At 27.1% G+C, this 26,297-nt stretch overlaps 5 protein-coding genes and 1 long non-coding RNA gene across 6 annotated transcripts; 3 read left to right on the top strand and 3 right to left on the bottom strand.

The window, feature by feature from the left end:
• Nucleotides 1–2,738: 2,738 nt before the first annotated feature.
• On the top strand, nt 2,739–10,285 carry LOC114122775 (WD repeat-containing protein 19). The gene is made up of 24 exons (XM_027985535.2): nt 2,739–2,908; nt 3,023–3,177; nt 3,305–3,529; nt 3,597–3,807; nt 3,867–4,153; nt 4,223–4,466; nt 4,538–4,783; nt 5,328–5,447; nt 6,329–6,478; nt 6,546–6,693; nt 6,756–7,073; nt 7,142–7,272; nt 7,331–7,482; nt 7,537–7,738; nt 7,802–7,948; nt 8,006–8,172; nt 8,292–8,535; nt 8,604–8,756; nt 8,883–8,979; nt 9,134–9,340; nt 9,526–9,635; nt 9,704–9,883; nt 9,945–10,021; nt 10,104–10,285. Exons 1-24 carry the CDS (start codon nt 2,903–2,905, stop codon nt 10,213–10,215), a joined length of 4,089 nt encoding a protein of 1,362 aa, XP_027841336.1. The 5' UTR covers nt 2,739–2,902; the 3' UTR covers nt 10,216–10,285.
• Nucleotides 10,286–12,718: 2,433 nt separating this feature from the next.
• On the bottom strand, nt 12,719–17,009 carry LOC114122800 (uncharacterized). Its single transcript, XM_027985563.2, has 2 exons — nt 16,047–17,009; nt 12,719–13,923 (listed from the first exon to the last, which is right to left on the bottom strand). Exons 1-2 carry the CDS (start codon nt 16,533–16,535, stop codon nt 13,159–13,161), a joined length of 1,254 nt encoding a protein of 417 aa, XP_027841364.1. The 5' UTR covers nt 16,536–17,009; the 3' UTR covers nt 12,719–13,158.
• LOC114122801 (uncharacterized) lies at nt 14,018–14,773 on the top strand. The gene is made up of 2 exons (XM_027985564.2): nt 14,018–14,236; nt 14,337–14,773. The coding sequence occupies exons 1-2, from the start codon at nt 14,140–14,142 to the stop codon at nt 14,738–14,740; spliced, it is 501 nt and encodes a 166-aa protein (XP_027841365.1). The 5' UTR covers nt 14,018–14,139; the 3' UTR covers nt 14,741–14,773.
• A 2,022-nt stretch (nt 17,010–19,031) lies between the features above and the next one.
• LOC114122805 (uncharacterized) lies at nt 19,032–19,907 on the bottom strand. Its single transcript, XR_007607012.1, has 2 exons — nt 19,352–19,907; nt 19,032–19,296 (listed from the first exon to the last, which is right to left on the bottom strand). It is a non-coding gene; the product is annotated as an uncharacterized LOC114122805 (long non-coding RNA).
• A 1,497-nt stretch (nt 19,908–21,404) lies between these two features.
• On the bottom strand, nt 21,405–24,233 carry LOC114122796 (probable ribosome production factor 1). Its single transcript, XM_027985558.2, has 2 exons — nt 24,053–24,233; nt 21,405–22,360 (listed from the first exon to the last, which is right to left on the bottom strand). The coding sequence occupies exons 1-2, from the start codon at nt 24,089–24,091 to the stop codon at nt 21,443–21,445; spliced, it is 957 nt and encodes a 318-aa protein (XP_027841359.1). The 5' UTR covers nt 24,092–24,233; the 3' UTR covers nt 21,405–21,442.
• Nucleotides 24,234–25,148: 915 nt separating this feature from the next.
• On the top strand, nt 25,149–26,134 carry LOC114122797 (uncharacterized). The gene is made up of 2 exons (XM_027985559.2): nt 25,149–25,403; nt 25,654–26,134. Exons 1-2 carry the CDS (start codon nt 25,304–25,306, stop codon nt 26,055–26,057), a joined length of 504 nt encoding a protein of 167 aa, XP_027841360.1. The 5' UTR covers nt 25,149–25,303; the 3' UTR covers nt 26,058–26,134.
• The last annotated feature ends 163 nt before the right edge of the window (nt 26,135–26,297 follow it).

Here is a 26,297-nt window from a genome sequence, read left to right as displayed (position 1 = left end):
CTTTAAATGTAATTAAGAAACAAATTTAAAAAATAATATTTGACACTTTGACAGTGAAAGTGTTAAATCGTAAAAATACTAGAAAAACTTTCGTTTATTTTAATTTTCCAGTTTTGACACCAGGTTTCTACACTAAATACTAAAAAGGTGAGATTGCAGTTGGTTAGATGCGGTGATTGGATTTTTGTGAACTTGGAGAAATTATTTTTTTTAGTCCACCGACGTATTTAGCGATAGATGTGTGAGAAAAAGTGGGTTGATCTGTTACGTAGTTGTAGAGTACGATAAGAGCTGTTAATCGATAATAATAAACTAATAATACAAATGAAATAAAACCAATATATTTTGTAGAAATTTCAAATTTGAAACATAATAATATACATCAGGGGTGGCCAAATTTTTTTTGGTCACTATCTACTAAAAATATACTTCACCTTTAAGTATCGACTTCCACTGAAAATCTTTTTTATTATTGAATAACTATAATTATTAAGAAACATACAGGACGCATGACCCTAAAAATAAATTCTAACATGTTCGATTTTGAAATTATCTGCAATCGACCAGTCAATCGCGATCGACTGTTTGGCCTTCCTTGAATTATATAATATATCATATAAATAGATAATAAATTAATAAATACCTACCTAATACCTATATTTTTGTTGAAATACGGCTGAGAGGGTATAAGAGAGTGGTTCTCAACCGGGGTGACATGGATCCAGGCATCCAGCTTAGGGGTGACACGAAATATCAACGAGAAAAGGAAAAACAATTTAAAAATAAATACATTTTTGCGAAAAAAAATTTCATCTTATTATATTTATATTAATATCAATGATTTTTCTTTTATACTGTACTTTTTTTTTAATAACAGAATAATTTTTAAACATACAGCTAAGATTGTTTATTATTTTGATGTTAGGGTGACTCAGTTTTTGTCTTTTGATTCTAGTGGTTAAAGGTGACATGGATAAAAAAAAGGTTGAGAACTACGTTACTAAAAACTGGTTTAAGACATTGAAATTGTATTCCCATAACCATAGGCGCAAATAAATATATCAAGTTTGATTCTAGTAGTGTTTCTTAAACTGTATTCTATGAAACTCTGGAGTTCCACGAAAGTTTATTGTTTTATTATCAAAATATTCACGAAAATTACTTAAAAATAGTTAACTGAAGATTAATGGCAGCTAATAAAGAAAATGTATGTTATAATACTTTAACACTTCACAGTATAATTACTAGACAATAATAATTAAATATATTTGTAGTGTTTGTACAATATTATAGTCATAGTACTATAGTATAGTCATAAGTCATACTCATACAGCAGATATGTACCATAGTCCATAGGTAATGACTATGACTTAATGTCATATAATCATAAATAAATTCATAAACGATAAACTCCATAAACTCAAATTATAGTCATTACATGACTTTGTACAATACGAGTTGTAATTTCTGCCCTCTAGGACATATAAGTAGTCAAAAACCTTCTTTCGGAAGAAAAAGCCAATTCTAGAGCTGTTTTATAATATTGGAATTGAAGGGATCACCAGTTGAACATTTTAATTAAATTATTATATACCTAATATGTTTTTATGTTAAATAAAAAAAAATCTAGTATTCAGAAACGAGAGGTTAACTTTATATTAGAACGCAGAATTAGTATAATGACATTTTAATTGTGTATTGGTAACTAATATCTAGTTTCCCTAATAACAAATAAATAAAATATTATCTCAAGTCGTATTTATAAGTAAATTATTCTAGTTCAGTAACCTATTCTAATTCAATTATTATTAGGTACCTATAACGTTAGTATTTAGATCCACCAGATTAGCTATTTTTACTTAGGTAGGCGAAGGGAGTGACTACTTGTACTAATTTAATTATAACTATAATTTAATTTAAATGGTAATGTTTCCTGAGGTCCAGTGGACCTCGAGTTGTGAGACCGGAGCCGGTAGGCGAAGGTAGCCACTATACTTGTTTTACTTTAACTAATAAGGTTAAGTTTACTTGTTAGGTCATCCGTCTGCCCGAAGGTCAGGTACTCTTACAGTCTTATCTAAGATATTATACTCTTGCCTTTATGGGCTATCCGGCTATATGAACCTAACTCGAAGGGGTCTCTCCTCCCCCTACCAAAGTTGGCTATTTTAGTCTAGAGGATTTGGGGGCCAAGCCTAGAGACGAGAGATCCGGATGACCTCGAGTTTGGTGACCAGAGTCGGCAGGCGAAGGAAGTCATTATAATAAATAGGTACTTATAACTGTTAACTTTCAAAGTTCATAATTTCAAAATTAAGTCTGACTGACAAATACTGATGACATCATTGTACTTAAATAGTTAATATAAGGAAGTTCAAAAAAAAAAAAAAAATCGAAAAATTTATATGGAGTGGTAAAGTACATTTGTTCAAAAATTTTCTCTCAGGTATCATACTTATTCGTAATGTAACCAGGCATTGCAACTGAGTACCGACTATTTATTAATAAACAAGATTTAAAAAAATAGGTACATGTGCCAACGTCGAGTGAAAAACTGTGCAACTTAATGGTGACTACTGCCTATTATATAGTGCCTACGAATTAATTTTTTTTATAATTCGTGCTATTGCCCTACCAATTGAGTGGAGGGGTACTATAGTAGTTGTTGCCCAGGAAACAAATCCATTACATATCGAAACATTAACCGTCGTGTGATAACATAGTGATAAGTGTTGAAATTGAAAAATATAATACATTTTAAATAATAAAATATTAAATACTAATAAATAATAATTAAAAAAAATTAAGGTCTCGAGTTTTTGTAAAATTGTCAATTGACAATAAATCAATGTCATTCTTTCAGAAGTCAGAATAATATAGTCAATCAAAATTGATTTTTTTAATGAAGGTAACTACTAATGAGTATTGAGTAATGACTATCAAAAAATTATTTAAAAAATAAAAATTCTCTTGATATGAATAATTATATGGTTGTTTGTATGTAACTAATCCTGATCTACAGAAACTATTGAAACTTGAAAATCACTGTGGAACTGGTGAAACACATATAGCATGGCAAAAAGGAAGTGGTACTTACCTGGCTGTAACAAGTATAGACCAGTTTATTGGAATTTACAATCGTAATGGAAAACTAATTGAAAAAATTAAAATTTCAGGGTAGGTATTTTCTATTCAATCAATTTATAATGTTTATTACTTAATGTATCATTTGTGAATTATGAATATACTTCTAAATTATATAACTAGAATATTTAGAATTAATAAATACATTTTTGTATTTCAGAATATGCACTGGTTTAGCATGGGATCGTGATGGTGATTTATTAGGAATAATATGTGATGGATCATCTAGTTTTATGTTGTGGGAAGCTAATTCATCTAAGACTCAACAAATAAATCCAGTTTTTAAAGATAACCTTACGTGTATATTATGGTCAAAAGTCAGTCAAACTGTTGCTGTGACCTCAGCTAAAGGGAATCTAACAATATATGACTACACAACTACTAAGTAAGAATATAGTTATTAATTAATAGTTTGTTTAAAATTTTATTACTATTTACTCAATGTATTTTAGACGATTGCCAATACTAGGAAAACATACTATGAGCATTACATGTGGTGAATGGAACCGAAATAATATACTAGCTTTAGGATCACAGGATCAAACAATATCTATAAATAACATAGAAGGAGATACATTAAAAATTATATCACTGAGGGGTGAACCATCTAAAATAGCATTCTCAAAAATGAAATCTGACCATAGAAAGCATTCTGAAGAAACAGTAAGATATGTTTGATTTTGTTTTATAAAGAAATTTTCAAATTATTTTTCTTTGTTTAGGTAAGTGTTTTAGTAAGCAACAAAACATTATATCTTATCGATTTACAAGACACAGATAATCCATTTGAATTGGCATTTAACTTAAAATATGGCTCAATAATTACATATCACTGGTACGGAGATGGCTATATTTTAATTGGTTTTAGTGAAGGTTACTTAATATCTATATCAACCCATCCTAAAGAAGTGGGTAAGGAACTATTTCAAATAAGAAACCACAAAGAAATGTTATCTGATGTTGGGTTATCTAAAATTGCTGGAAAGGTAGCTACATGTGGTGAATATACGTAAGTAATTAGCTTTAATTCTAGTTATATATTTTTGTGTTTTAACTTTAATAAAATAATTAATATTAGAATTAAAATACATGAGATTGGTAAACTGCAAGAAACTACAGCAGTACTAAATGTTGACGAAGGCAATGTTCTTAGTCATATTTCTTGGAGCGAAGATGGGCGACTTTTGGCTGCTACTACATCAGATGGTGGTGTTTATCTTTATTTAGAAGCCTTACCTATGTTGTCATCATCATACAATAACTGTGTTGCATTTTTAACATCTTTAAACCAAGTTACTATACATTATTGCCATTCAGACAAAGTCAGTTATCTTAATATTAAAAATATTGACTTATTATAATATTCTTATTAATAATTTATTTTATAATTTAGAATCAACCACCAAATTTGGTCTCTATAACTACAGAAATGGAACCAAGCTTTTTAAGTATTGGTCCTCATCATTTAGCTGTTGGTTTAAATAACAGGATTTGGTATTATAAAATAAATATATCTGATCCAATCAAATTATCAACATCTTTACTTGGCGATCGTGAATATTTAGGCACTGTAAAAAATGTTTGCATAAATGCTGAATTTGTATCAGTTTTATTTGAAGGGAGACTTCAAATTCATACAGTAAGTTTATCAAAGTATTACATTTATAAAGTATAAATGTGTTTAACATTAATTTTGTAACTTAATGATTATTAATTAAAAAGAAAAACTAATGTATATATCATAATAATTAATATTACTTATTATAACAACTGATGTCTTATATTCAACAATAGGATGTTTAAAATTAATCCTTATTCCTAAGAAAGAGAATAAGATAATATTTTATTTATACATATTTTTTTTAATTGTTGATGATAACATTATATACCATTTATTATATAGTTTGTGTGTATTATAATCAGAGCTCGTAAGTTCATGTATTTACCTACATAATTTATTTATATCTATCTTACTAAGTCGTATTTAATAGATGATATAGAAATCCATTTCGAGGTACCATGGTTAAGTATGTTAAGTTTTATTTTCATATTTAGAGGGTTTTAGTGCATAAAAGCATACTTATTAGTTATTTAGACATTTTTTAGATCATGAATTTACGAGCCTTGATTATAATCATATATATGTAATAACTAATGAGCAATTTGATTCTTGTTTGATTTAGATTGACTCTATTATTTCAAAAACTGTCAATGATAGTGTATCAAAAATGTTTCCTTCAGATAAAGGAAGGAATATCAATAATCAATATTTAACTAATGTTTTTCTCATTTACAGTACTGAGGTAAAAATGTAATAAATAATTATAATAATAATGATGAATAATAATTAAATATTTTAAAAATACATGCTATGTATATTAATATTTTGTAACATTGAAGAAATTTCATAAATTATAATTATAATATCAATATATATTAAAATTAGCTGATCCCACCTGACATTGCCCGTGAAAAATTAAATATTAAATAATGCCATTAGATTAACTCTGTTTTGTGCAGTGGAGGCGATATGGAAGGGGAAATTTGGGTAGCCATGTCTAGTCACCATTAAAAATGAACTATTTTATGCTTTTTTTACCCTTTAAAATATGAATTTCAAAAAATCTTTTCTTAGTGCGCCTATACATAGTAGTAATAAGTACATTTACTGATAATTTTAAATAAATCAGTTCAGTAGTTTTGGCTGCACGTTGATTCCATCCTTCATTTATATATAAAGATACTTTTTAGTTTTCCAAACCTGAAAAAGATATTACATAGCTATAATTTTAATTTATATAGGCAAATAAACTCTTCATAATGATCTCAAAATTCTTAGTATCTATGTACTTGTTTCTACTGACTATAAAAATTCCAACACCTCAGCTCACTGAAATTCGCTGATACCAAATTTATCTTCTCTGATAATCCTCTTCCTTTGCTTAAAGCGTAATAAATTGATCACAAGACCTTCTTCTAAGCAAATTATTAAAAACAATTAATTTGCTAAAAAAATCCAATCAAGTTAAAGTAGTGTTACAGGGCTTTTCATTAAATCCATCAAACCTTGTAAATCTTTCATATATATATACATATATTACTTATTGTATTATTTTTATTATATATTATTGTATAATATATTTTTTTTTTTAAAAAAAGGTAACCAATGTAAATATTTTTATAGGCTGGTAATATTCATTATTTTCATCTCGAAGACTGGAATGAAGCTTTCACTTATAAACATCATTCTGGTATTGTTAATCTTTATCCTAATCAAGAAGGTATAAGATGTGTAATAGTCGATGCAAAAAATGAAGCATATTTATATATGCCTGTATGTTAATTATATTTAAAATGGATAGATTAATATAATACATTTTAATGGTATTGTTTGTTTTTAGGTTTCAGAAAATATAATACCTATAAAAGATTTTCCAACTTCAGTTAGTTCTGTATTGTGGGACCTTTGGCCATCTGAAAAACACGTATTAATAGCGTATAGTGATAAATCAGCATTAACATTTGTATATATACGCGACTCAATAAATGGTACAACAAAGCATTTATAATTCTTATCTTATTATTTTTTTTAATTATTAATATATGCTTAGGTAGTGAAATACGTTATATTGGCATTACAAAATTACCTGAACGTCAAATACCACTATTTTTATCTCATGGTGATTTAACTTTGGAGACTTCTACTGGAAAATTAAATACTATTATATTGTCTACACATACAGCGTTATTAATGCGACCAGCAGCTACTACACTAAGTCATCCAACCGAAAGGTTAGAACAAGATTTAGACAAACAATTAGCTCTTATTAGGATTAGTGATGCTTGGAAGACTTGTCAGTTATTAAATAAAAAAGAATATTGGGAAAAATTGGGTATGGCATGTCTTCATTATTTTGATATTGAGACTGGTAAGATAAAAATATAATTTTTATTTTTTTTAGTTGTTGATTGTTCAATTTAATTATTTTATTTTAAGCTCTTCAAGTATACACTAATCTCGGGGATGTTTCAATGGTCTGGTCATTAGAACTAATAAAATATATAGAAGACAAAAATTTATTCGCTGGTCATTTGGCTATGTATATGAAACAGTTTGATAAAGCTCAAGTATAAATAAATGCAAATTATTCTGTGATGTATATTATTATGAAATAATTGGTTTTAGAAATTATTTTTGGAATCATCTAACCCAATTCAAGCGTTAGTAATGAGACAAGATTTATTACAATGGGACGTTGCTTTAGATCTTGCCAAGACACTGGCTCCTGAAAGAATGCCTTACATTTCTTTTAAATATGGTCAACAGCTTGAATTAATGTTCGTACCAATTGAATTTTACTGAACTTATTTTTACTAATTATAACTTTTTAGTGGTAAAGCTCATGAAGCTTTGTTACAATATGAACAAGGTCTTAAATCAGATACTGATACTGATCATATAAGATATTGCCGTGAAGGAATAGCTAGATGTTTGATCAAACATGGTAACACTAAAATGGGTATAAATTTAGCTTTGGAAATTGGATCAAAAAAATTATTGAATGAATGTGCAGAGTTACTAGAAAATACAAAGGTATAAGAATGTTATATGATTATTTTCGTTGCCATTTACCTTACACAAATATATTTTACATAGAAATTAAGTGATGCAGCTGATTTATATGAAAGGATTGAAAATTGGGACCAAGCAGCTTCTTGTTATATTCGTTTAAAAAATTGGACTAAAGTAGGTGAATATGCTTCTTATATTACTTCGACCAAAATCCACGCTCAATATGCCAAGGTATAAGTTTAAATGTTAAATTTTTTCCATATATTAATCTACAATATTGTATAATAGGCTATGGAAGCAATGGGAAATTATAAGCAAGCATTACATGGTTATAATGCAGCTCATGACTATGAAAATGTTATTAGAATGGATTTAGATAAGTTGGATGATCCACAGCATGCTATTACAGTAGTTCAAGAACATCGCAGTACTGAAGGTTCCAAAATGGTTGCCAGGTAATTTAAATTAGATTTAGCTTAAGTATTATTATTTTAATGTTTTGTTAATAAAATCTTTGTTGCTTTATCATTCATTTTAATTTATTAAACGAAAATAAAATATTATTTTTTTTCAGATATTTTCAAAAAAACAATGAAATTTTACTAGCAATTCGATTTTTAACAATGTCACATTGTTTTACTGACGCTTTTAGGTTAGCATGTGATCATAATCATTTAGAATTGTATGGTGACGTTTTGTTAGATGAAGATGAGGAAGTGTCTATCCCAGAGTTTTGCAGCCTTGCTAAGTATTATGAAACTCAAAACAAGGCGGCTCTAGCAGGGAAATATTATTTTCATGCCAAAAACTATCAAAAAGTATATTTATACAATAAAATAATACAATGTCATAAAAAATAATAACAATAATTTTGAATCATTTTTAGGCTCTTAAAAATCTAATTGAAGGTAGTAAAGCTAATCCAACTAATGATGACATCTTATCATTAGCTATTGAAGTAGTTGCCGCAGCGAAAAATAATTCTATTGATGATGAATTTATAAAGTTATTGTTGGGTGAAATTGATGATCATGCGAGGGTAATACATTTTACATTTGTACACATAAAATACAAATCAAAAACAATAACAATATTTTTTATTTTCATAAGTAAATTTAATTATTTTGATGGGTTCAATAACATTAGATCATGTAATATATTTTAGAATCCAAAATTTTTATTCAGACTCCACATGGCTAGAAGTCGATATAAAGAAGCTGCAAAAGTGGCTATTATTTTAGCAAATAATGAACAAGTTAAAGGTAATATTTTTTTTCAAAATTTAATATTGAAAATTAATTTTTTTCTTTTCAATACTAAATTATTATTTAATAATATTAAAATATCAATGTTTTGTAGTATAATTTTAATTTTGTTTGCTATATTTGGTTATTAACAATGAATAAAATTTTACAGGTAATTATAGGCAAGCCCACGATGTTTTATATAATACAATCTGTGAATTACGTAACAATCAATTAAAAGTGAGCAATGAGATGACTGCTAATTTAGCACTTCTCCATTCATACATACTGGTGCGAGTATATGTCCGTTTAGACAATCATAGCAAGGCAGCTCCATTATTGATAAGAGTTTCAGAAAATATCGATCGGTTTCCTTCACGTATGTCTATTAATTATTATTATTTTGTTAGACTTGTTTCCCACAGTTTAAATTGATAGGTAAAAAGTGTTTGACGCATTGCATAAACTGAATTTCATAATTTATTCAAGTACTAGAAATAATTGGCATAGAAAACAATGATTCGCCAGAACTCCTTATTATGCTTAAATGGTCTTTATATTTAGATGCTGTACAAATTTTAACCTCAACTGTCATTGAATGTTACCGATCAAACATGAAGGAAAGTGCATTTAAATTTGCAACTATTTTAATGAAATCTGATTACAGACATCAGGTAATTTTGGTTTTTGTGAATATTATAATATTGTGAATAAAATTTTCAAACATTAATGTTTATTATAGATTGATGAAAAGTATCGAAAAAAAATTGAGAGTGTTATTAGAAAATCTCCAAGAGCTGGTTCTCAATTGGACGAGATCATAACGAAAACAGAACCGTGTCCATATTGTGGTCTTGACTTACTCTTGACAAATCTTAATTGTACAAACTGCAAAAGTACTATACCTTTTTGTATAGCATCTGTAAGTATAAATACTAAAATAAACAAAATAAAAATTTTTATTATTTTTTGTATTGTTTTAGGGATGGCACATTACTAAAAATAATCTTACATTCTGTCCAAATTGTCGATTTCCTGCATTATATAATGAATTTGTTGGGTAAATAAATAAATTATGATAGGGAAAGCTAGTTATTATAATTTTAAACATAATGTATTTCATTGATGTGTTTTTTATTTAGATTATTAGAGGCAGGTGAAAATTGTCCAATGTGTTCAAATCCAGTAAAAGTTGATTATCTACAGATTGTCGAAGACCCAAAACCATTCTTGTTTACCGAAGGAGACAAATGAATTTTATAGTTATTTTTAAATTTACCATTTTTGTAACTATTCCGTCCAATTAAAATGTGATAGATCTCTATACATTAGAATATTTCTAACATTTAATTTATACTTAAATACTTAAATACATAAATATAAAAATTAGAGATTTAATTTAATTTATAATTAGGATTTTAAGTATGATTACATATTATACATGTCATGAGACAATAATACTATATTATAATATTATCACTTTTTTTGAATGAACTAAGATAACAAAATAAAATATGTTCATTTGAATGGTAGGTATTCATTGTCTATTGACTCTTGATACTCAAGTTGCTTAGATAATGTGTGAGTACTTAGTTTACCACAATGTTTCTAGTATACCTACATGCAATTATTATGGTATGCATACTTAACAATTCAATTAAACTAAAACCAAGTCTATTCATTCTGGGCCGTATCTTAATATTTTGTTAGCTGTACTTTGAACGATCGGATGCTAAAGCCTGGTTCTTGAGTATTTCAATACCTAATATTGTTATAATTATACATTATCAATAAAGAGTTAACAAGTTAAATGCCAATTTTAATGGTAGATATAGTTGTTTTTTTAACTAATGAAATGATAATAATAATAAATAAAAGGAAAGTTAGTATCATATTACTGCTCTGCTGTAGATTACGAGTCGAGTGGGTCATCATAAATCTGTCGTTTAAATTCAATGTTATCAATGTAATATTAAAAAAAAAACTTGATTCTGATGTTTTAGAGCAGAAACAGACTATCAGCCTATATTTCTATAAATAAATTAACAACACATGAGGAAAGTTGAATTCAATTTTGAAGCATTCTACCCATCAAATGATTTTTAAACATTTATATAAAAAAAACTAAAAATAAAATTGGAAATTTCTTATGCCTATAAATAGCTCAAAAAAAGTTGAAATATTTTCAAAATATTTTAAATAAAAAACAATACCCAATATAAATATTTGGTAAAAAAATCAAGCATCTACAGTTAATCGTTTTTGAGTTATATAAATAAATTCAGGTTTTCTTAAAAAAAACTCCATCCTAATTGTTAAAAAAATATTAGGAATTTTGACTTTTGAAGTACTAACTGAATCCAATTTTCTATCCAAAACCAGACTCATTTTTGGAAATTGTAGCATTTTACCAACAACTTATTGTGCACTCATCCAACAAAAAAAAACTTATAATAAAATCAAAAAAATTCATCATTCCACTCAAAACGTAAAGATAATATTTAATATATCTGTTTATTGAGGCAAGATTAATTGATTAATCAAAAAATGATTAGTATTTATAATCTCTTTAATATTTTGTAGTATATTAAAAATACAAAATCTTAATAAATAATACATACATTTATTCACTTTGAAAATAGCATATACCAGATACCTATATTCAAGGGCAGTTTTAAAAGAGAAGAGACAAATCATTTCTTAGTATAATGAAAAAATAAATTATTAAATTACAAGAAACAATTGATTGTACATTATTATTATATTTTATATCCATATATATTTTTAATCTAATAAAAAGCATGACTACATCAACACATAAAAACTAAATAATTGTATATATTTTTTTTTTTTTGTTACAAAACATAGTCTTAGTAAAATAAAATTATATTAGATTAAATCACAAGGCCCACAAACATAATAAAATCACAACATCAAAAAATATAGTCTTAAATAAAAGAAATATTAAAAAAATATAATGAACCAATGTAGTAGTTCACAATCTACAAACAAATTAATTTTTTGCAATATCTTCTATCTTAAAGGATTCTGAGAATAGTTTTGTTATTAATAGTAAATTTTCCAAAACATATTTAATTTTTATTGAATATAAATCAAAATATCAAAAATATTCTTAACCTCAATTGGTATATTTATTATTTAAACATCATTATTACCATGTTAAATATTTTTTAAATTAATAATTTTAAAAAAGGAACCAATGTAGACAGACATTTTTAACTATTTAAACATGAAAACTGACATTTAAAAATGATTTTTATTAATTTATCTTGTCTAGCTTGTAATTTACATTTTTAATTAAAAAAAAAGTTGTATTCAATATTAAAATATTACTAAAAAAATATATAAATATATTAGATGGTGATAAATGTTCTTTAACAGAATGTATTTAATTTAATTTAATTTCCATTTGTATAAAAAAGAATATGATATAGCATATTAAGCTAATTATATTATGCTAGAAGTACACATTTAGGCATTTAACTTTATTTACCCCACTTTTTATTAATTTCCAGAATTTATGTTTAAAATTAAATACAGGGATAGGTTATGTAATATATTAAAACGTGATAATAACTCGATTTTAAATTATTTTTATCACATTTGAATAGATTAAATGAAATAGTAGTTACTCGCATAAACATATTGTATTATACTGTTCAAAACAACACACCCTGTAATTAATATTGGTACATTTTTTGGTAAAAATAAAAATAAATAAATAAATAAAAATACATAATAACATTAAGTGTATAATTAGTACAAACAAGTTTAAAAATTGGCAAGTATGGATTATGGAAGACCTGCTATATATAACCAGTTAGTAATCTCAGTCATTAAAACTTAGTGTTATATTCGTAATTGTGCAAAAAAAGTGAATTAAATATACAATACTAATGATAATATTATAAACAGTTTTAAATTGTTATTTTCTCATATAGTTATTTATTTATTATTTTAATTTTGAACCAACCTAAATTCAGTGATTTTTATTATGACAAGGCTTCAACAGTATACATCTAGTATATCTATATTACACAAAAAATAGTTTTAAATTTGATAATTTTACTAATTGTAAAATTTCAAATAGACTAGTATAAAATAATCAGTACTATATTTAATACTAATTAGACAAATTAACTAAAAAAATCAACTGAAAGGTTTTAAAAATATTAATTATTTACAGACACGTGTTTGGTGTTTAGATAGTGTATATAAATATTTTGAAAAATTATCCCTTACATATTGTGGGTCACTATCACAATTATTGATGTGGGGTATGACTGTAGTATTTGGACCCCACACAATTGGAGCCATATCTGCTTTGATAACAGCTTCCATATTACTGTCTATATAATAAGCACTTTCGCGTTTAAAGAAATTATGAAGATAACAGCAAGCTTTAACGATGATTTGTACTTTTTTTGCTTCTAAATTAACAGGTGTTTGCAGTACACCAAACCTCCATGCCATAATGGCTAGAGTTTTGGCAGCCCTTTGATTGGCTCTGACTAATTGTCTATTAAATAGTTTATTAGCATCACCACCTTTATCATTCACTGCTCTGTAGGGTACCATAAAATTTTCTTGAAGTTTAAAGCATTCATCAGCTACAAATACGTAAGGTAATTGATTAGAATTAAGTTGACATGGTAACTTTGTCATTCTCAATTTGCGTTCTAAAATTGTATTTGGTGGATTATCTTCAGAAAGATGCCCACTTGGGCATGTATCTACTAAAAGGAACTCATAGTTGGAATCCACTACGGCTGATAGTAAGACACTGGGTCGACGACGTTCATTAAGATAATCAGAATCTGCTTTGGATGCTTTGCGAAGTTCAATATGACGTGCACATGCCGCACCTAAGCATGATGGAAACCTTGTAGTACGTTCAAAAGTTGTTGACACTAGCATCCATTCTTCTTCTGTTTGAGGACACTAAAAATAAATAAATCATATTAATTTGTTGGTTCATAATAAAATTATTAAAATCATAAATATATAGTTTTAACATATGGTTTAGCTCTATGCAAAAATATTAGAAAAATAATTTTTAAACAATCTAATAAAACATAGTAACATTATAAAAACTGTCAAAAATTATAACACAACAATTATTTAAAATTATTTATTTTTATTTTAACTATACAAATCATGGCAAAAAAAGGAGATTCAGCTGAACTTAACTATGATATGAACTACAATTTGTTCCTATTAAAGACTTCTATGCAAAATTTAAAATCAGCTCAGGGTAAGTATATACTGATTACATTTGGAATTTAAAGATTTATTGGACTGATTAATATATGATTTGTAATATAATTATTGTGAATTGTATCATTTTTGTGAAGAAAAACACTGTGTAAACCGTTGGGTGCATAAACTATTAGCAAGTAACAAGACGGTTGCTGAAATGAAGATCCGCAATGACTTCATGTTTCAGCTAGTAATGACCGTACAAGAGGGTACACTCAAAGCACCTTTTAACCAATACCCACCATCATTGCCGCTTAATAATTTAGCATACCTGCTAACTGGCAGTGCACCTAATGCCGGTGGAAAGGACGGGAAAAAAGGAGCTGGTGCTTGGGAATGTGATTTGTCCAGCGAGGATACAGAAAAGCCTATGTTATATAGGCAATCACCTGATGGAGGAGCTTTTTTAGCTGCACAACCTGTACCAAAGTGTGGAGCATTCTGTTACTTGGCAGTTGTTAGTAAACCTCCAGCAAAAGAAGATAAATCAAAATTATAGATTTTTTAAAAATAAAAACTTAAAATTTACTTATATGCTTTATAATTTATTAGTTTTGCAGTGAATAGGTATTTAAAATTACAAATTAACTATAACCCATCCCATTCATTTTGGCCATCTGTTGACATCACAAACTACCAACACAGTCGATATTACTTGACATTATAAGATAGTGATCGCAGCAGTCGTCAATGGTCAAAATGAATGGGTCGAGTCATAAATATTTATTAATTTATATTCTTAATTTAATAATTTAGTAAGTAGATATAAACATATAATTATTAAATTAACAGTAAGTAATAAGAGATTTAGTAGGTAGTATATATTAATACATAAGGAGATGAACTAAATGTGACCTTGTTGATGATCAAAATAAATAATTAATTTGTTTTTAACGAATTAGGTATATTGTTTCTAATTTCTATATTCATTTAAAATTTTTAGGTTTAAATACATTATTTGGGAACTTTTTAAGTTATAACTTGACTTAATAATAAATATTGACCACACTAAACTAACTCAATTCAATATCATCTTTAATATATATTTTAATAATTTAACTAGGAATAACATACAATGTAAATAGAAAAATAATATTTAAGCATAATGCTTTATAAAAAACCATTATAATATACTATACTAAATTAGAACTAAAAGCTTGCGAGAGGAAAAATAATACACTAAACATTTGACTCAATCAACAATATCAACTTCTCCTAGATTATATTAATGTTTGAAGTTGAATAGGTTTAACTCTAAAGTTTAGTAACTTAAACAATGAATATTGTTGAATAGGCTGTTTTTTTTAAAGGATAATGAAATTAAATAAGAGTAGGTAATGTTATTTATACATCTATATTTTAAAAATAAGATTTTTGGTGTATTAGGTATATGGTCTAACTTATAGTATTATAACCGAAGTTGATTAGAGTATCTATTTTGTAAGTTTTATAGGTGAACTTGATAATTAAAAATATTAAAATAATCATTTGTTTATCTATGAAGAAAAGCATTTCTAAAAGAGTAGTAGAAATTTAATTAAATATATAGTAAAAATAGTAAATATATGTCAATACCTAATTGCTTGCATTAACTAACACCTTACTGTGATTTGGTAATGAGAATTATTAAGAATATCTAATGGCTGGAAGTAATAATTAAATAATATAAGTATAATAAAAAAACATAAGGAGACTGGCCTGCAATTTCTAAACATATAATAATGCTGAACTTTTTAAAATAAGGGAAAAGTTAAATATACATATATTTAGTATAGGTATAAGATATGAATAAAAATGTAAAATACCTTAATGTAGTCTTTGAGTGCTTCTATAATACAATCACAAGTTTCTACAATGATCTTTGCTAACATTTGAGGTGATATGTGGGTGTCAATCTTAATTTCTTGTAGTGTAGAGCTGGTACCTAGAAATCTAAGAGTTGCTGTCAAACGCCTAGCAGCACTAACTTTTAGTCCATTTTTAACTTTAGCCATATATGGATGTAATTTTGACAATAACTTGTGAAATGTCTGTCTATCGACACGTAATCTTTTGCCACGGTCTTCCTTGGCCAACCAATCCAGTTCTTTTTCGAGTAATGCATCTCTAATGTGACCGTCCCGTTGGCCAAAGTATGGACGTTGTTCCATCGACTGATGTGATGATAACAATGAAGAGCTACATCCAGATAGTTGATTTTGGAACCAATGCAAAATCGCGGTCCATTTAAGATGGTCAAGTGAAGAATTTTTAACTAATAATGCTAGTACCAACAATGCGTCGTTGGTTAACATGTCATCATTACACCAAGGATCAGTGTTTGTGTAAGAATAGATCTTTTTCAATTAAAAGTAAATAATTCAAAATAAAAAGTACTAGATTAAAAATGAATCACAATTTGTATTTTGTATTTAATTTTACTCTAATTGTGAAAACTTGTAACAGAAATAAAGAACTTATTTGCTTGGAGGATTATGTATATAGTACAGTCAATAGTCAATACTGTAAATAAGTATTAAGTTGCTCTCGGACGAAATAGAGAAAATGCCGATGCCGAAAGTTGATAATGCCAAAATAATGATTACGCGATACAGTTTACAGTGTTGATATATTCTTAGCACCACTTAAAAAAGATATTTAGAAAAGGGAAATTTCATATTATTCAACGAAAATATAATATTTTGTTACCTACTAAAAGATATAAAAAAATTAATTAAAAACTAGGTAAATTGATACATACTATGTCTGTGTATGTCTCACACGAAAATAGTGAAATACAAAAACTGAATATGATCCATCATTTCCACCCCTAGATCATGATATACATTACCTATACGGCTATACAATAATTATATGATAGGATGGTCTTGGATGGTGATTGGTGGCAGAATCTAAGATCTTCGAATGTTTCACCTTTCATCACGTCAATCAAACACGGCTGTAGATAGAATTATTTGAACTTTACTACCCATGTTCCACGGACTATATTTAAGTGAATGATTGGCATTTAAATCTGTGCTTCTGACCAATGTCGATAAATTATAATTGGAAAATTCGTAACTTATATGTATAGCCATATATAGGTATAAGGTATATAAGTAATTATGAATTTCATTAAAAATAATGCACAATATGCGACCTACCTGGTTAGTAGGTACCTTGGTACCTATAAAACTTAATACAATACTCAAAACTTAAATGCCTATGGAAAATTCAGAAAAAACAATAGGTATTAAATGAGGGTAAATGGCGAGAAAATCACGAACTAAATATCCAAACCAAAATATCCTAATTTATAAAAATCATCATTTTTATAGGTATATTAAGCAAGCACAAATATATTGAAATGTTGTTAGAGACTGTAGTCCATTTATAAAATATTAACAAAATACAGTTAAACATAATTACATGTATCACACTTTTCTAATAAAATTACTAATTAGCAATAGGTACTATATAAACAATAAGGAATATCTCCACTGCTATTATTGCAATATTTATATTTGTGGTGGTCCAATATAGTCGTACCCTGCAGTTCACACTTCACATTGATCTAGGTATTTTCGTCTCATCAACTGTATTAATTAATGCCTAAAATGTCGTTGTCGATGTTTGTTAAATCTAAATTAAACCAATTTGATTGAATTATTGAATTTCAACAATTGTCAATTATATATAGTTTCTAAGCTTGAAAATCGACTACCATCCGACCATCCTTCGCAAACATTGTTTATTCGATTTTTGTTTGTTAATGTTCTTTCTTACAGCCACAAAATATAGCGGTATCAAAATAAATTCTGTCAAAAAAATATCAACTATAGGTACAACGCGAGTGACTATATTGTATTAATTGTATTATATTATTTATATAGCAAGTAGCATGTTATCGTCTGCTATCCAGTAATGATTTTATTTATAAATGTTTAGATAATAAATAGTAATCGTAAATACGACAATAGGTACGTAAATATTATCGGTAAACCAGTCACGACTCTTTTGCACGTACAAACTACAAAGGGGGTGAATGGTGGTTCAATTTCAAACATTATTTTTAAACTAAAACTAGTAAGTATCTTCAATTACATGTATATTAGATAGTGCATATTTCAAATTGTGTAAATTATTGATAATTTTATTCGTTTACCTATCGTTTATGCGTATCAAAAGATAAATTAAATTAAAATAATTTTCAGTTTGGCGCTCCTTACTTACTAGCGTCCTGAGAAGTCACCCACGTTGCCCATAGCTTTCGTCGGCCCTATGACTAATGAATATTGCATTTATTACATATATTTTGTATGAATATAATATGGGAAAAAACATATTTCCCTGTTGTATATAATTGTCGAGGTTTGATACCCTTTTTTTTACACCAAAGAACAAGACGAAAATCACCCCCACGATCGTGGTTATGGGTATGGTAATGTTTTTTCTACAGTGTCTAATAAACCACGTTCCCTTAAAAACGTAGTAGTATTTTCTTCACTACAGTCTACTGGTAACGATAAAATAAAAATCTTTTAATTACATTATTATTATAATCATCATCATCGTATGTTAACTTGCATTATGATACAAATTAATAACTATACAAACTAATGACTAATACCCTTTTGATTAAGATTGGTGTCGGAAAATAGTCTTGTAAGAAAAAGACCCCCGGAAAGACCAAAATTGAGGAGGTAAAATACAGTAAAAGAGACTTAGAAGCACTAGGAGTCGGGTCATCTGGAAATTGATAGAGATGGTCCTAGTGGCAGGATAAACTACTCCCCTACAAAATAAACAAATTTACAAATAATAAGTAGCATATTATTTTATTGGTATTAAAATAAAGCATAAAACATCCAAGTAGATTCTTGTTAATATTTATTTATTATGATGGAAATTGTACTTGCAGAGAATTAATATGCCTTTATTGGGTTTCAATTTTTCTTTAAACACTACCATCAATTCAGGCTTCAGCATAATTTTTTCAAATTAAAAATTTATTTTTAAAGACGTCTTCTATTATATTTACTCTTCTTTATTTGTCTTCCTTTCTTAACCATAATCCTATATGTTTGAAAATTATATAAATATCTTAATTATTCCTACATAGTATATATACATTATAAAAATACATCCGTCATCTATATACATAAACAAAAATACACAACTTTCTTCCAGTATATTCTCGATAAAGTCTGTACGATACGAATCGTATCTTTCTTGACCTACATATCCAACAAAAAGACGACATTGCAGGACGTCCATTTTTTATCACAACTAAACGAGGTGGAGTATTGTGGCCGGTCATAATTTTACATTTAATGCAGTACGAAGGTCGGCTGAATTCTATTATATTTATATTTTGTCTTTCATGAGTGTAACGAGAATTGTTTTCATTAAATGAATTAACGACTTCTTCTGAATCTTCATCAGCTGTATCCATTTTAGTACGAATGTATAGCACGTTTAGTGTAATATGTCATAATATGGTCAAATAAAATATAATTTTCCTAAATTAGAATATTTTTATCGTACAAAAAAAAACCAAACAGTAAAATAGGTATCTAAAAACGACTTTTTATTAAACCAATTTTGAAACAATTATTTATTGGTTAATAATAGAATAACATCATAATATTAGAAGTGTTACTCATTAATTTTATTCCTATTATGACTAGTTTATTTACGATTTAAACATAGTTATATAATACTATAATTTATAACAGCCAAATACCTACCTAATAATAAAATATTAAATTATTAAATAATATGTCAATTAAATTCAAAGTTCAAAGATATTTTACATTAATAGCATCATCATATGGTCCTAAAATGGTGATTTTTTTTTATATTATAATTCAGTGGTGACCAAATTTTTTTATTGATGGCTATAAAAATAAAAAAATTCTCGGTGACCAATAATTTAAACTTTTTTAATTTTGAATGATTAAAAAAACTTGAAAAATTACTACAAGGTTTCTTATAAGTTGTTCTTATAGCAGTTAAAAAAAAAAAAATCAAAAATCGTGTCACAAAATTTTTTATAAGCTTCTAAAGTTCAATTTTTTACGAAAATTGTTAAAATCGAGAAAATTTGCAAGTAATTTAATGGTTGAAAATTCATAAACTTTTTATAATTATATTTAAGGTTAAAAATTCAATATTAATATTTGCTTCAAAAAGTTAGAGAAAACTCGAAGCGTCATTATAGGAAAAAATGTTATGAGCGTCTGAATTTTAAATGTTTACAAAATCATGTAACGAATAACGATAACGATTTATCCTCAAATGATTTTAAATATTTGTCATTATTCAAAAGTATAAGTCGCAGATACTTGAAAGTTTTACCTGTTAGTAAGATTGTCATTTTCTTTACATCATTTTCAAAATATTTCGCTTATTTTAAGACTATTTATAGACATTTGAAATATTCGTTTTTAATTTTTTTTTATAAATATCGATAAAATTTTTTTGGCTGAGTCAAAATACTTGAAAATTTAATACAAAGTTTCTCATAAGGTTCCTATAGTGATTAAAAATTATAAGAATACATAGTCACAATTTTATTAGCTTTGGAAGTTCAAATTTGATAAAATTCATCAAAATTATGAACATTTACAAATAATTTTATAGTTAAAAATGTATACAAACATTTGTATAAGTAGCTAAGAGTTTAAAACTTAATAGAAGATTTTCCATAAGTTTGGCTTACAATAATTATAAGCTTAAATTTTCATTTTCTGTACATTATTTAATTTTGAAGTACTCAGGTCATCAAAACATAAACCACCCTTTTCACCAGTTCACCACCCAGTAGAAAATATATATCCTAGCTAGGCTGACTCCGTTAAGAATCGATTTTCGTATACAATGATAGCTATCATTACATTCAAATTTAACGCACCCATTATAGTGATCTACTACTCCTACTCAATATCCGAGTTCCACTCGATACCTACTGCACAGTAGAGCATTACCGTGCAAGTGCATTCTCCAAATGCAGCCACTGCATACTGTATACAATACACATATATTTTGAAAAAAGGAGAGAACTGTTTAATATATTTAAAATCATTTTAATAATATTATGTAAAAATGTAGTATTATTGTGTAATTATTATTACATACTATATTTTTAGGAACATTTTCAAAAAAAAAATTTAAATCGTATGTAACTAATTGATACATTTTTATTAGAAAGAAATACAAATCACAAAAAAAATCTTCTTCGACTGGTTTCAATTTTATGTCTTTTATCAGTCATAATCCATCTGTATTCACCACATTTTGGATCATATAAACCTTCTTGAAGATATTGCAATCTTAATGTAAACTTAGGTCCCAATTCTCTAAGATATGGTTTATTTTTCAAAAACTTATATCTGTGATGTCGGAAAAATATGTAATCTCTCTGATTATGCATTGTCACAACATGTCGGCCTTTGAATTCTGCATCTTGATGAAATACTGCACCCAACATACGAGCTACAGTTTTACCTAATCCTGTTGTAAAATTTGTAGTGATTACTTCTGGCCTATGATTAGTAAATTCTTTGCGTTGCCTTTTGTTTGGAAATATAACATTACTTAAACGGAAATATGCTGTTGGTCCATCAGGTAAATGTACAAGAATTAAACCATTAGGTTCATTTCGGTCCTCATTTATTATTATCAAATCGGTATATCCTTTATTGATAGCAGCTTGAATTGTTTCTTTTACAGAAGCATCACGACGAAAAATTCTAACAGAGTTAGGTATTATTTCAGTTAAAATTTTACCAAATTCTCTAACCTTCCGTAAAGGTTTTTCCTTATACGTAATCAACACTTTAGGTTTATAAAGATCTGAATAATAATCAGCAAACTCATCATGTTCAAATTCAGCAGCTAGATCTTGTGTTTTTTGATCAAAATCTTCATCTTCAGAGTGGAATACTGTTGAATCTGGTTCTCTAGTGTTTTCAATTGTTCGAGGCACTTGCTTTGGATCACCACTAGCCTTTCTAAGTTTTCTATCTCTTTTCTGAATTTTTTTTTTATTTTTCAAGTCTTTTAATTTTTCCTGCCTAAGTAATCCTTTAGGTTTCTTTCGAGCTAATTTTGGTAACTCTGGTCCTGCCTGGCTTTCCTAAAAAATAAATATATACATTAATATTAATTATTTAGAATAGCTAATAATGTATATTATGCTTGCATTTATAACTAAGTGCTGATTGTGTAATAAAAAATCCAAAATATTGTATTTTACATTAATTTTGATTTTTAAGCATATTCATTATTTCAAAAATTATTTTTAATGTTATTTATTAATTTTCAATAAAGTTTTCTTGGAAAAAATAGATACAAAGTAAGTTTAGAAATTTTAAAATTTATATGTACTGTATAGTTAGGTCTCAAAATTGATTTGCAGTGGATGAAGATGTGTTTAACGTTGACCAAGCATAATGGAACTATTACTTGATTCATTATCAGATGGTGTAAATTCAATATTAATAGATAATATAAATGTTTTCATTATTGTTCAAAAAATATATCTTATAGGGTTTATGTTTTGTAAATTAACATTTTTAGTGAATATGTAATTTAATTAACTATTTATTATAATTTCACCTTTTTTTTGAGCTTTATTTAAATTGTTTGTTGCATTTTCTATTACCACAAGACTTTCAATAATTATTGTTAGATTTTATGTTTCAAATATTTTTTTTTTATTTAAACCAAAGAACAAAACTTTGGAGAATATACTAAATTTTAAAATGTAAAGTTTCAAAAAGGTCATTAACTTACTTAAAAATAATATCAAACCTTGACAATATTACCTATAAACTTTTTTTGTAAAATTTTACTTGAACAACATTGTACACAAAAAAAGTACATAATACTGTTAAGGTTTGATATTAAAATTCAAAAGTGGCAGTGCTGGCATACCAGAGCTCAATAAAAGACTACTTGGGGTCTTAGTTAATAATTTTATCTTTAAATTGTATAATCAGTCAATTCACTCTAATATCAAAACTAACATTACATTATTGAAACTGGTAAATGAAAATTTGTTATATTGTAAGTGTGTAAGATGGAGACAACACATGCAGGTCCGATGTCCTCTTAACTAGCAAAGAAGATAAAATGGATGAGTTGTCAGAAGCTATGATCATAGATTACTTAGTTTACTTTAAATAAGTTTAGAAGCATTTTGTGGATGTTAAATGTTCATTATCAATCTATAAAAATTGTCTTGTAAACAATCATCAATCATTCAAAATAAATAATTTTAAAAAATGTGAAACAATTGATGGTAAAATTAATTTTGTGTAAAATAATTTTAAAATATTGATTCAGAAAATAAAATGGATCAATGCAAGTTCCATATTTAGTATTTTTATATTAAAACATCAATTAGATTTTCTCTATACTTCAAACAAAATTAAAATCATTTTTTTAAGTGTATCATTTTTGATTTTTAGTGGTAATAACTTCCGAGCTCTAGTTAAAACAATTAAGAAACAAGTATTATTAATAATTAATAAATTTTTGTAAACAGAGAAATATTTAAAAAATTGATTTGGGATTTAAAAACAAAATCATTAATTATTTATATCACTTTCAGATTTCATTAGCAGAGTATGCATTACAAAAAATCAGTCGTATATTAGTATATATTAGATGGATTATATTTTATTTTTAATTACGCCTAAGCTATTTATATTACACAAACTTATTAAAATATTTATTTTAACTATTGGTAAACACCTATTTAATATGTTAATAGTAATTAGTAATACCATTAGTAATAAATGGTGAAACAAAAAATATTACTTACATTAACTTCATTTTCTGAATCTTCTTCTTTAATATCCATTTTTGTTTTTTGAGAAACGTTTGCCACTATATTACAAACTCACAAAAACTAATGAAACTATGAAAGCCGAAAGGTTAGCAGTATGTACTATGTATGTACTGCGAATGATACATGTGACATGCCGACATGCCGTCGCCGAAGTCCATATCAATGTTGTTTTCAATTTTTCATAGATAAGAGGATTTGAGATTATTTTTATGTGATAGATAATAAAGAAATGGAAGAGCCAGTGTTGCCAAAATGTATATGAAGTTGGCAATAATTGATCATACCCATTATTTTTAGGCACAAATTAGTATTAAGTATATCTTAATTCGTGTTTTTAGGGCACATTTTTACGATAAGTTGCCTATAGTTTGCTTTTAATATAAATAATACCCACTTTTAAATATCCTGATAAAATTTTTGAATTACTATTTTCTAGAATCTAGGAATTAAATCTAAATGATTTATAAAATTTCAAGGGATGGTTTTTAGGTTTTATAATAATTATTTTTTTTTATACATATTATATTATTAATAAATAAAATGCATACATATTTTTTATAAATTACATTATTAATAAATTAAAACAAAATAAATTCTATTTTTTTTTCACTAAAAATCAATTATCAATATTTTTTTTTAATGTAGGTAGGCCGCATAGTATAAAAGTAATCATTGTAATTATGTTCTTAAGTATTTCATTTCAAGACTTGATTTTTTTTTTTTAATATATTTTTAAACATTTTTATTTATCATTTTTTTTTATTAATTATTATAGTAGTAATGTGATATGTAGCAAATAGCAGCCATTTAGATAAACCAAAAAATATTTAATTTTCGTTAGTCAAAGTTAAATTTATGCAAGATCTATTCTATTGCAATCTTTAGGTATTGACAAAAAAGTTATGAACACCTTTAAAGTTTCAAGGAATCTATTATATACATACATTTTATTAACAATGGTTCTGTAGTCATTGAGTTCATAGACGATAGACGATTATTTATTAATTGGCTAGTATAATATTCCAAACAATAAATAAACAAATTTACATTTTAAATAACTCAAAGCAATAAAATTGTTATTTCTAAGTAACAGTCTATAACAAACAATATAGTTCGACAGTAGCCTTCAGATAAGTCATTTTTAAAACTATTCACTGAAAGCTAATTTTTTAAAAGTTTATATTTTTTTTCAATAGTCTTCATAATAATATTATATTATACAAAATGGCAAAGAAAGTAGGAGATTCGGCCGAACTCAACTACGACATGAACTACAACTTATTTTTGTTGAAGACATCTATGCAGAACTTGAAAACAGCACAAGGTAATAACAATACCTATATAAAACAAATGGATTCTACTCCTCCTCATTTTCAGTTTTATAGATTCACTATTTTTTTTTTTTGAGTTCAGTATTCACTACCTCGTTACATTAAAACTCATATTAACATGTTATATTATACATACATAAACATACACTGTTTTCCGACGCCGTCACTTATTTTATACGTATCATAAAATATCTATATTGCCATTTATCGCACTTTTATATAATAATCGTTTTCGCGTTACAGATAAACATAACGTGAACCGTTGGGTGCACAAACTACTGGCGAGCAATAAGACGGTTGCCGAAATGAAGCTCCGAAACGATTTCATGTTCCACCTGGTGACGGCCGTCCAGGAGGGCGAGCTTCGCCCGCCATTCAACCAGTATCCGCCGTCGTTACCCCTCAGCAATCTGACGTACCTACTAACGGGAAGCGCGCCCAGTGCTGGTGGTAAGGACGGGAAAAAAGGCGCCGGCGCTTGGGAGTGCGACCTATCCAGCGAAGACACGGAAAAGCCAATGTTGTACAGACAATCACCCGACGGCGGAGCGTTTTTGGCCGCGCAACCTGTACCGAAGTGTGGAGCGTTCTGTTACTTGGCCGTGGTCAGTAAGCCACCAGCAAAGGACGACAAGCCCAAGTTGTAAACGTAATACGTGGGCAATATCTACCACGAGTGGTGTACAAAAAATTCTACATAAAATAAATATGATTTGTTAAAACATTTGTTTCGGTACATATTTGTTTAGACGTATAATATTTTACTAAGCGTTAGGGTAGGTAAGGTTAGCCTTTGCCCATTATTATTATAGGTGCATTGATCAATAAAATGTTTCAGCATTGCCATAATAAAAATGATACCGTGGTATAATGTTTACAATAATAAG

This window comes from Aphis gossypii, chromosome 1, assembly GCF_020184175.1.
Source record: "Aphis gossypii isolate Hap1 chromosome 1, ASM2018417v2, whole genome shotgun sequence".
Classification (NCBI taxonomy): domain Eukaryota; kingdom Metazoa; phylum Arthropoda; class Insecta; order Hemiptera; family Aphididae; genus Aphis; species Aphis gossypii.
The sequence above is the reverse complement of the archived record's forward strand: the minus strand, read 5'-3'. Positions and strand labels throughout refer to the sequence as shown.

What these genes read in the sequence shown, in the direction of transcription:
- LOC114122775 (XM_027985535.2), top strand. An exon ending in AAGCATATTTATATATGCCT is followed by an intron (nt 6,479 to 6,545) that starts GTATGTTAATTA and finishes GTTTGTTTTTAG; the next exon opens with GTTTCAGAAAATATAATACC. An exon ending in AGTTACTAGAAAATACAAAG is followed by an intron (nt 7,739 to 7,801) that starts GTATAAGAATGT and finishes TATTTTACATAG; the next exon opens with AAATTAAGTGATGCAGCTGA.
- LOC114122801 (XM_027985564.2), top strand. Translation starts at nt 14,140, where the DNA reads ATGGCAAAAAAAGGAGATTCAGCTGAACTTAACTATGATATGAACTAC. An exon ending in AAATTTAAAATCAGCTCAGG is followed by an intron (nt 14,237 to 14,336) that starts GTAAGTATATAC and finishes ATTTTTGTGAAG; the next exon opens with AAAAACACTGTGTAAACCGT.
- LOC114122800 (XM_027985563.2), bottom strand. Translation starts at nt 16,535, where the DNA reads ATGTTAACCAACGACGCATTGTTGGTACTAGCATTATTAGTTAAAAAT. An exon ending in CACTCAAAGACTACATTAAG is followed by an intron (nt 13,924 to 16,046) that starts GTATTTTACATT and finishes ATTTATTTTTAG; the next exon opens with TGTCCTCAAACAGAAGAAGA.
- LOC114122796 (XM_027985558.2), bottom strand. Translation starts at nt 24,091, where the DNA reads ATGGATATTAAAGAAGAAGATTCAGAAAATGAAGTTAAT. An exon ending in ATTCAGAAAATGAAGTTAAT is followed by an intron (nt 22,361 to 24,052) that starts GTAAGTAATATT and finishes TTTATTTTTTAG; the next exon opens with GAAAGCCAGGCAGGACCAGA.
- LOC114122797 (XM_027985559.2), top strand. Translation starts at nt 25,304, where the DNA reads ATGGCAAAGAAAGTAGGAGATTCGGCCGAACTCAACTACGACATGAAC. An exon ending in GAACTTGAAAACAGCACAAG is followed by an intron (nt 25,404 to 25,653) that starts GTAATAACAATA and finishes TTCGCGTTACAG; the next exon opens with ATAAACATAACGTGAACCGT.